At 36.6% G+C, this 11,889-nt stretch overlaps 1 protein-coding gene across 1 annotated transcript in view; it reads left to right on the top strand.

Moving 5' to 3' along the window:
* Nucleotides 1-9,932, top strand: part of LOC140169748 (uncharacterized) — a 53,327-nt gene extending 43,395 nt beyond the window's left edge. The window contains exons 3-4 of the mRNA XM_072193047.1: nt 6,896-7,052; nt 8,137-9,932. Coding sequence (XP_072049148.1) covers nt 6,896-7,052; nt 8,137-8,203 — 224 coding nt within the window. The 3' untranslated portion in view covers nt 8,204-9,932. The remainder of the gene's footprint in view (nt 1-6,895; nt 7,053-8,136) is intronic.
* Nucleotides 9,933-11,889: the final 1,957 nt, after the last annotated feature.

Below are 11,889 nucleotides of genomic sequence, written 5' to 3' on the forward strand. Positions count from 1 at the left end.
CAATATGGCCGCCGTCGGCCATTTTGAATATATAACTTTTGAGCCCCTTGACCAAAATTAATGTATAATATATCATTTTAATGGTTTTATGAGGAATCCATTTCTGGGGTTGCTGTTCTCCTCAAAGGACGGGATCAATTCAAATCCAAGATCGCTGCCATCCGCCATCTTGAAATTATAACTTTTGAACCCCTTGGCCAAAACTGATGTACACTATGTCATTTCAAGGGGTTTCTGGTATGAGGAATCCATTTCTGGGTTGCTCTTCTCCTTAAAGGACGCGATCAATTCAAATCCAAGATGTCTGCCATCCGCCATTTTGAAAATGTAACTTTTTATTCCCTGATGTACAATATCATTTCAGGGGTTGTCTGCTTTGGGGAATTCATTTCTGGGTTTCATGTTCTGTCTTCAAAGTCTAGATCAGCTAAATGTGTTAATGGATATGGAAAATGACCTTCCTGTTTCTTTTTCGAGGTGTATCAGTAGCACTCTTGACATCTATCAACCGGAACTAAGACATTTGATGATATAGAGGAGTATTTGGAAACATCACGCCTGCATCCAACTGGACAGCATTGGGTGGGTAAATTTCTTCTCCCAACACTCCTTGTCCCCCAGTTTGAACGTGCAGATCTGAGAGAGGGGGGTGTGATGTCCACTTGATGCTCGTTACCATGAAGCGCATGATGAAGTACTTCTTACTTGCTGGTCATGTGCAGTATGCCCGGTATCTCACTCAGTATCTGCTGGAGATGAGCACTTACTGCTGAGGACATTGTTGACCTCGTTTGCCGACACCATAATGGATATTGGAATGCTGTCTCTGCTGATAACAAACTGCTATCAAAATTGGTAAAGGAGCTCTTAAAGGCATGCCGTTATCTCCCGAATTAGTCTCGGAATGGATCGATGCCTTTCCTATTTCCTGTCCATGTTTTATAGAAGGTATACACAATTTATTCTGATACTACAACAGCCCATCCTGCTAGAAGCACAAAGAGGAGTTGGATCACCGAAGTAAACTGGATGCCAAAGATCAAGCTTGCATAGCAAAAGTACGAAAGTATCGTCATCCACTAGAAGACCGGCGTCCTCATCTGTATAATCCTGTCAGTGGAAAAATTGCATCTACTGATGTGAATGTAGCAGATTCTCTCACAATTGGAGAACAGATGGACGCGGAATGCATTGCTAGTCTTCCAGGTGGATTCTTCAATGCTATCAGTAGCCCGATCAAAACCACGCGCAACCTCAAAAAGAAAGCAAGAGGAAACAAGATCAAGCCCATGAACTTAGAGGCAATGTTCCTCCGGTTGATAATGGTTAGTCAACGGAGTCAGTTGGATCTCAGGTCTTTGTTCAACTATGAGCTCTGTCTTGTGCCTTCATCCCTAATTGATGAATTCGGTTGCCTTCGCAAAAAACTCAAGTCAGATATTGTCAAACGTCTTGGTGTGATCGAGATCTCGCTCAAATGATGTCGACACTGTCATCGTTGATGTATCACAGCTGTTGTGCCATGCTGTGTGGGCTTATGGTGGAAGTGCCTCAGATCTGATTGCCTCCAAGCAATGTCGCATAGATCGGGAGTAATAAGGAGTAAAATAAGAAGGAATAAAACCCGAAATTCTGATTACTTCTCCCGGAAGTAAAAGCTTGCTCTGGGATTACGTGTAAAAACTCGAGATTTTCGATCAAGTACGGAGTAAAATCCGAGTAATAATTACCCTTTCACCCCAAGGGAGTAAACTAGTAGGAATAAAAGAAAGGAGTAAGAAATAAAAGTAAATTTTTACTCCACGAAGAGTAAAATCGCTGATTTCTCATCCGCTTTTGTGAAGTAAAATGACCACGTGAAGTTTTTCGAGACATCATGGTGGACGAAGTGATGATGCAAATGCTCGTCAGCTGGGAATATCACCTTGGTCTGGGGCGGACATTTTATAAATGAATTTAGAAGAGCAGCAACGACACCACTTGCATTACATTCCAGATGTTAAATCTACATCATATGCAAAATTTGAGGAAAAAATGAACGAGTCAGTTTAATTTTAGGGCCATTTTTCTATAACTGGTTTTTACATGTAGCCCTATGGAGAGAGTGCCCGTTGAGAGCGCTATAACCCCCATTTTAGGAACACAAATGTGATTTTTAAAAAACTGACCCGTGCGAATTCTCTAAAAGTATGTAGTATGAACATGTAGAAATATAATCAAGTAGTCAGCCCTACATGCTCTTCTCCGAAAAAATAAAAAGTCCTATCCCTCAATGATAATGAAACCTAGGGGCCGGATTGCAATAACTCAATTTATAAATGAAAAGGAAATGTTTTTATTTTCTTACGATTTCAAGCGACTGATATGTTGTTTTAAAACGCCAAATGGTGTATCAGCATGTTTATTGCTTGGGTATAATATTATCCAATGCTTTATATTGCAGTCCATTAAAGAAACATTGGACACTAGGCCCTTTGATACAGTGGTTTAGGTCCCTAAGTATGAGATACGTACAAGCTGTTGATGATGTGTACATGCAACTGCAATCTTAAAGTACATAACGAATAGTTAATGCTTACAATTAAGTTTCAACTTCCATGCATGCAGTGGATGTTTTAGCACGTGTAACATTTGACTGCACTCTTGTTCTAAGTAATATGAGTAGCTGTTGCTAAAAAGATGTTCAATTGCTCTTCCTGCTGTTGAGAAAGTTTTAATTTTTTTTTAACGACTATTTTCTTATCCGCATATTAATTTGTATGTCAATGTGTGAATAATTGAATATATGAATACAAAAGCCACCCAAGTCCATACTTTGGCCAAATTGAGTTAAGCATGGGAAAGTGTTGCTATACATAGGCCTGTCATATGTATGAAAGAACAACCCAAATTCATCCTCTGTGTCTATTGAGCATGTGAAAAATAGCATGTATGAAAGAAGTCCATGATTTGAGTCTTGTAACACATTGATTGAAATCCAGTATGTATACAAGTCCACTTGTAACACATTCATTGCTGGAGAGTGACTTTTGAAAAAAAAAATAGGTTTAATCAAGGAAAGTGTGTGGTTTATATTACATGGCAGAATGCTTATCAACATTATACATAACTGTGTGCTTTATTTTGTATTATCTTACTAGTGGTAATCTCATTCCAACATTATTGTCTTAGTATATGATTCAAAAAACCACCCAAGTCCAGAATTTAAAATGAACCCCACGAAGTCCCTGAAATGCTAATCGTCATAACTAATACAGTTTAACCCACCCATTTGCACGTACAACTTACCATATTGACCAGGTAAATCTAACTGAAGGAATTAAAATGATACACATGTTTTTTTCTCAAAATCACTTCCCATGGACTTGGGTGGGTTTTGGATTCATGTATTCAATTTTATGTTTTGATTCAACTTTAGGTACCTGCATAGAGAGAATAAATGACAACAGCTGCATCGCTTCTATATTCCAGATGCTGCAGCCTGAGTAAATTGAAATTTTTCCCTCTAATTTGATGCAAATTATTTGCTCATCTATAGTATTAATTTTTACTCAATCCAGTTTGAGTCAAAATATAATACTCCTTGAAGAGTAAATGTTGAGTAAAATAATTGCTCAACTCAAGTGGTAAATCTTATTTTGGGTCAAAAGGGGAATACTCGACCCTGGAGTAATTATTGAGTAAACTTTACTCAGTGAAAGCCGAGTAAAGGTCTTAACTCTTAACCCAATTCTGAGTAAATTTCTAATCAACAAGATGAGTAAACAATTAATCAACCTTGATGGAGTACATTTTACTCAAAAATTGAGTATTCCCCTTAAGAGTAAAATTGTTCTCATATCTGGGCAAATTTTTTGTTTGCAGTGTGTCTGCAGTTTTGAATTTTTTGTTTATAAATCAAGAACGATATGACGCAAATAGTTCAAACGATACTTTTTCTGGATCTTTTAGACGAGAGGACTGTCTTGATATGTCTTGACGTGACCCTTACACCGCTTCCGGCTTCGAACCACTTATTGACTTTTGGAACCTTTCAAATCTGATAATAGACACACTTAGCACATATGTGTCATTCAATCAAAGAGGGATTAACTAAGTTGGCCCTCTTGCATCCCCATCTATTGCAAAAAATATCACATTTGACTTTGAAGCACAAATAATGTATATTGTTCACCGCTATCATTTCACATGTATGGCAATCTCCATTTTACACTGAAATTCCATAACTAGGGCAGACTCATTTCAGTTTCCAGCAAATGCGCATAGAAAGTTCAGCCAATGAGCGCGCTCTTTAATTATTGGCAAGCTGCCTGTCGTTTAGGTATAACACGTGTGGTTTGCGGTACGTTCAGGGACTCGCTATCTCATGGGATATGTCTGTTGCGCTTGAAATCTAGCTGTTACAAATTACAGGTAGGTTGATTGTTAATGTACTACTATTAGTTGGCCTATTTTTCACTTCAGTAGAGAACGTGATTCACCATGAAGACTCTGTACAGCCTGTCTGAAAAAAAATTGTGCAAGTAAAAAGCGCCCTCTGTGGCAATTAGAAAATACCTTTGTAACGTAATGCTTATTTTGACGTCAAGGGCATAGTCTTAGCTCTCAAATGCCGTTTAGTCTGTTCAATTTGCTTGTTTTAATCTCGAGATGTGCTTACTTAACAACGAAAGGGTAAAATCACAATTGTGCCACTTTTACTAGGGAAGGGGGATGTACAAAGTCTTGTAAATCAATGATAGCATCAAGTTTATCAAGAGAAATCAAAAGAATGCATCAATTACAAAACAATACAAAATTGTTTTTAATGTTTTATCATGATAAAGGTATAATGATTCTCCTTTTCCTCCTACGACAAATTAAACGATAAATAAATATTTCACATTCTGCTGTAAAATTAAATACATGTGCATGTCAATGATTTTACCTTGTTCTTTTCGTCATTCAAGACATCTTATTAAAGACAAACAAATAATACACACTTATGGGTTAATGAACTTTGACAAGGTCATGAAATTGGATAAATTAATGAAATTAAACAAAATAATGCACCCGCGCTGGTGTTGATGCGTCTCATGTACGAGCCCCGAAGGGGGGAGTGCATTAGACGCATCAACATCAGCTATCAATTGATTTACATGTACAGCCCTATTCCCTAGTAAAAGTGGCACAATTGTGATTTCACCCTTTCGTTCTTAACTAAACATATCTCGAGATTAAAAAAGAGCAAATTGAACAGAACAAACAGTATTTGAGAGCTAAGACTGTGCCCTTGACGTTGATGTAAGCATCATGTCACAACGGTATTTTCTAATCGCCAAAGAGGGCGCTTTTTACTTGCACAATTTTTTTGAGACAGACTGTATGTATTGTTTTTCTACACATATGTGATGCGATCAAGCTAAATCAGTCGGAACTCGGAAATATTGATTTTGAGATATAGCCTAATAAAGTAAATATATTCCTTTTGTTTTCTATTGTTTTGGAAACTCTTTAATTGCTCATATCTTTGGAACTGGTTGTTCATTTTCAATGGGGTTTTCTGCAAAATGCAGCTTTGTAATGATTTTTACAATCCTATAAGAAACTGAAAATTTAATATTTCCGAGTTCCGACTGATTTTGCTTGATCGCCTCACATGTAATGATGACGAAGAGTGCACAGTTGCGCGGTAAGGAGATCACCTGATTGTGCAACGCTATTTTGCGTGGGTGTCATTGCAAGGAGATCACTGGCGTGCGCAACACTATGTTGCGCAGTTTCAATTGCAAGGAGATGGGTGGATTGGGCGATGATCAGAAACCCGTCATTGGACGAGCTGGTAAAATAACTTGCTTATTGACTAATTTGACTAACAATTCAAATAAAATGATACGAAAACAATAATAGCATAACGTAATTACATCCAGTAATTTTCAAGAATATAAGCAACATAACGAAGTTGCCTTACAAGTTCAGCGATTCAATAATTCATCGCTCGCATCACATAATTATCGTATCTCACATTTTTTTACTTTTGTGGGAAGTATGGCATATGTATTCGTATTGTTATAAAGACTGCACAAAAAGTAACGCAGCTGTTATAAATACGTCTATATCGTCAGAACTAAGAATTGTGTTCACAATATTTCAACATAGAAAGAAGGATGATTTATTTACGCGTATTTTGATAGCCCATTTGTCCAATTTCGTTCAATATTTACATCACAGCAGTGTTTTTAAAGACAAACACCCGAGTTTAAAAGTTGTAGCTATTTGTATTGATTTGAAGTCAGCGCGGAGATAAATGTAGGGTTTTACGTGCCACAATGCTTGAGTAATAACCATTGATTGCTGTAAACTGCAACTTTCATATCTGGGTATTTTCTTTAAAGGCACTACTGTGTTGTTAATATTGAACGACATTTGACAATTGGGGTCTTAAAATGCGCGTAAACAAATCATCGTTTTTTCTATGTCTGATGTAGAAATAATGTGGAAACAGTTATTAGTTCTGAAGCTATAGGCGTATTTATAATAGCTGCGTTACTTCTTGTGCAGACTTTATACTGTAATACATCATGTTTTAAAACACGATCTAGTACGATCTAATTAGTGAGATATTATTTAGGCAATTATGTTTGATTTTTAATTTTTCAATTTGTGTATTTCATACTGTCATGTCTACGTCGTATCTCTAACACTGTCTAATTCGATCGCCGCATTATAAGCATAGCGTCGTATCTGCGTTGCGTTCGCAAAATCGGGACAAGACCAACCACAATTGAATTTCATATATTCTCGCTCGTATCTCTAATGCAAATTTCGCCATTTCGTTGGGGGTAAGATGGGAGATAAGGCTGCGATCGGTCACCTACCTTTAATGTTAAATGTATTATCGTTCATTGTGTCTCAGACAGAGCAAAACAACTGAGTGACTACTTTACTGGAAATCCCAATCTCGACCGTACGCATTTTGCTCCTGTTGCATACGATGAAGAACACGGAATTATCTGGGTTAACGGTGTCCAGACTAACTATGATAAGACAGGGAATGTGATCTCATCACTCAGGTGTGTACCCACTAAATACGCTGGTTGAAAATTTGTTGGTTAAGGGCTCGGTCATCCATCTTTTCATAGTATTTTTCGTGAGACCTGAGAGAGCATCAGACACCAAATTGCATTCTGAATCAGAGGAATGTCCTTCTTATATCAAATCATTTTCATTTTCTTTTGCTAACACAAATGGAAAATTATTCTAAATTGACATTCCTCGAAGTAGGCCTAATCTAGGTAGATTTTATCAATATAATGCTATGTACTTAAAGTATATGTATCTGGGATGAAAAGCCGACCATCATGTGAACATTTTGAACTTTTGTATTGAAGATATACATGATGTTTTCTGGTGTATTATTAGCTTCAATACGAAAGGTCGCATTTTCATATGATTGTCGGCTTTTCCTCCCTGATACATAGGAATCATCCATTTACATTGCCCATAAATGTGTTTTTGAGGGACTTCAGAGATTCTGGGGTGGTAAAGCACAGAAAGTTTATGAACGAGGACGTAAAATCAATTTGCCCGACCACTGTGTTGTTCAACACTAACTAGGCAAATATATATATATTCGAACGGTCAAGTTGGGCACAAACAGCTTAAAATGTACCTTTCTTACCTATTGCCGTTATCAGGTAAACATCCCAGAGGTTGTTTAAAATAATTTCTCCCAATGTTGGTTAAATTTGAAATAATACAAACATAATTAACTATTCTTAAAAGTTTACCATTGTCGGATACAAAGTTTAAGCGAGCGATTTTATAACCAGCGATTTTAGAGTGAGTGAATGCCTAAAATGATCCGTTTATTGATGACAGTGGCACGACTTAAATGGTTCATTTCTACGTCTGCGTGCAATTGGTTTTCATCAGCATGTAATCAGCATTATTGATTTAAGCAATTTGTTTATTAATCTAGTAAAGAGATTGCTGGTTATTGTCTCAATCTTGAAAGAAGAAAAATCAAGTTTGTATGGATTTTGTTTTTAAATAACTATAAATACGGTGCTCTTCTTCAACCTGATATTAATGCCAAATCACATACTTGAGAAACAAGAACAATAATGTTGAACTTATCTTAATCTCTTTTAACAGATTTATGTGTCTCCTTAAACGTGAGGATGCGGGGCTTCAACAATTCACCTTAGTCTTATTTGAATAAGCATTTCAATTAAAAGTCAGTGATCAAAGGAGCTGGAGAAGGGGAGATCTTGAACTACTTCACACACCACAGTTTGGATTTCACAAATAAAAAACAGACACTAGTCCAAACATTAATAATGTAATGCCTCTGTCACACTTAGATGGACTGGGTCAACGTACATTGCCATATGTGATGCGATCAACCAAAATCAGTCGGAACTCGGAAATATTGATTTCCAGATAAAGACAAACAAAGGAAAAAAATATTTCATTGTCTATTGTTTTGGAAGCACTTCAACTGTTCATATCGGGCTTATTTATTACATACTATACGATTGTATCGACCCGTTATTTAAATTACACTGATAATTAATTAATTGAAAAAGCAAATGTAATAAATATTAAGGATACATAGTAGTGAATTCCATCCAACTTGTCCATGTTTTCTACTTTTGCATATTATTTATAAAGTACATAATTTTATTCAACACTTCAGATATTCAATTGCAAATTTGCCCTACATATATGTTGTTCACAGTTGCTAGGTGAGGGCAATTGGCATTGCCAGACCAAGCCATAAACATTTCTAACATAGCTGAGCATAAAAATCCCTTCTCATTGACAATATGTATTAATCACAAGGCAGAGAAAATTCATAAATATCAATATATTCATAACAAAAGAGAATCCAGACAATGATATAACACCTGTTTCAGCAACCAATGAAATATTGAACACCATCCCACAATTCACCTGTCTTTGGCACCTCTTTATCTATATACAAGTCATAGGCTTCCAGTGAAAATCTTATTAAGGCTATGAAAGTAACAATGGAAAAATAATAATATATGTGACATGATCAAGGGGAACGAGTCACATGTCGACCCTGGTCGAAAATGAGTTTTACATATGTTTCTAAAGAGGACATTTAGAGCTTTCAGAAACTGAAAACCCCATGTTGATATGACTTTTCTTTGGGAAGTTGGGTCAACTTATCAATCGCTGAAAACAATATAAAACAAAAGAATTCCAACACTTTCTTTGCCAATATCTCAAAATCAATATTAACAACATTCGACACATATATGCCTTTACCTTCAAGATGAGGTATAACTTTTATTATTCCAATGATTATTTCTGGGCCAAATTTGATACTTAACGTGGCAAATTCGTCCTATTTTTTGCTCAAAACCTCGAAAGAGGTCGTACCCTTAAATCGGGATATTTTAATGTCCCGGCTTAAAATCAGTTCCATTATCACTTCATTGCCTGCGATGCATTTAATAGTGTGGTTTCTAATAAGGATCATATCTGTAACAAGCTACAATCATAGAATTTAGTCTTGGGACAGTTTAGGACCATGAACTAAAGTCGATCCCCTTCCCCCCGTAACAATGTTGATCGGGGTCTTATCATCAGACTCCGTGTTGGACTCTGCAACATTGATTGGTGGGGAGGGGGGGTATAGCTTACAGGAGGGTTAAAGCTACACGTAGAACATTGTTTGAAAAACGTCCATCAAAATTTACGTGACAGGGGATGGAAACAAGGGGTAAAATTGACCACGTGTACCAACACAATAATTCTAAGATTGTAGATACTATTGTATGGTAAGTTAATACTCCTAGGTATTATAAATGATGTGCAATGTCTACTGCTTCCTTCTTTTCCATCATAGTCTTCTTTCATTTTTTCTTTCACTTCCTCTACTTCTTCAATCACATGTCAGGGCAGATTCTGAATTTGTATTTCGTGCGTCAAGTGTTTTTTTTCTTTCACTTCCTCCTTCCTTCATTTCTTTCCTTCGCCTTCTCTTTGTTTTGTGTTCCCTCTTTGTATGGATATTTAGTAGAGGCTTATCCAAATGTTAAGGTTTTGCAGTAAAACAGGACTTCAGTCATCCAATGTCTGGTCTAGCTCGTCAAATCTAAAATCAAGCAGTGAATGATTTAGAATCCATGTAGGACTGGTTGATGGATTTCAACCCAAGTAAATGTGAAGTCGTCACCATATCCAAACAAGAGAAACGGCATACAATTTACAATTAAATTCTTAAGAAGGCAAACTGTACCAAATACCTCGGTCGGTGTAAACATTACCAGCAACCTGTCATGGAGCACCCATGTAGATAAAATCTGCAAGAAGGCCATCAGCACTATAACATCTCTCCAGCAAAACATCAGATGCTGCCCACTAAAGATCAAAGCCAGATATTATTCTACTTATGTCAGACCATTTAAGGTTCTTTGAAGCATGGTGACACGTACTTTAGAAATTATCCTTAAAAGTGCCTTCTGTGGTGTGAACGGGCAGAAAATTCTATGTATTTGCAAGAAAATATAAATTCCGTGGTGTTAAATAGCGTTTGCCCTGCTTTTCAGTAGTATATAAATACAACATGTTTTGAGGGGAAGTAGTCAAAACTACTGGTACTGAGGTGTTGGATGATTTGACTACTTCCCGACGCGTCACCGTGTAGTGCGGAAGTTTATACTACTTCCCGCGTGCGCGTAATTGCAGGCGCGGGGAAGTAGTCAAAATACCGTACTCGGACGCTGGCGTTATTAACCAATAAGATAACCTGGATTACCTAATAAATATTTATGAGGTATAGTAATATGTAATACGTGCACGAGGAACCCTTTTCAAGTATAATAGGGGTTTCTTGTGGAACCCTAAAGCTGTGAAGAACCTTATTATCACTGCGAGAACTCCATTGAGACTTCTCTTAGAAGGTTCTTCAAGCGCACATGGTTCGTGAACGAACTCTATATCATTTTGAAGAACCCTTGAAGAACCCTTTTTTCTAAGAGTGTATCTGTGATATTTGAATTCTTCTACACACTCGCTATGAAATGATCAATGCAATTTTTGCCAAAGCTCACTACTATTCGTAAGATGCTGTGAACTACCAAATAGCAACAGTTTAAAATAGTTAGCTAGCCTTTAGTCTTTCGTATCGGGTAACAACAGTTTTGTAACGGATGTTTCAACTCCAAATTGTGAGTTCCAGACTTCATGGACTTGCTAGACAGGGAACATTGAAGTGCCCGTTATATTTGTGACCCTTCCAACAAAACTCGGTACATATCAAAATTGTACTGTTTTTAAAATATTTAAGTGTAATTTCAGGTAATTTTTCAGTATGGTTGGCAAAGGTCAAAAAATAGATTTTGCTTATACCTTGGGGGTTTGAAGTACTTTGGTAGCCTGTTACAGTGACGAGCATTGTTCGTCCATTTTTTGCTTGTTGCCATGGTAACAGCCAATTCTTAGTTTTATGCAGTTTTTAGTCAATTTCAGGGTAAAAAAGTGAAATTTAACCTATTTTGGCTGGCTAATTGCAGCAATACATGACACATTTTTGCCAAACCAAATATAACATGATAAAGACCTATCTCCATACGTTACGAAGAAAGTTTGAAATCTTTTTAAAATATCATCTTTATGTCTTTTATGGACCTAGTGAAAAATGTGATATTTTACCGCATCTTTGCATCGAAAAAAATCTATATGCCGGAGCACTCTGGATATTTATGATATGAATTGTGTGTATATAGTTAAAAGGGCGTTTTTGCATTTTTATTAATAACATGTTCTAGAATTAATTCTGTTTAACGTGATATTAGTAAAAGAACTGTGTACTTTCATCGAATTGCCCCTATAGGTAAAAATATTACAATTCATTTTAATTAGTAACTTTTA

The sequence above is a fragment of the Amphiura filiformis genome, chromosome 14, assembly GCF_039555335.1.
Source record: "Amphiura filiformis chromosome 14, Afil_fr2py, whole genome shotgun sequence".
NCBI classification, from domain to species: domain Eukaryota; kingdom Metazoa; phylum Echinodermata; class Ophiuroidea; order Amphilepidida; family Amphiuridae; genus Amphiura; species Amphiura filiformis.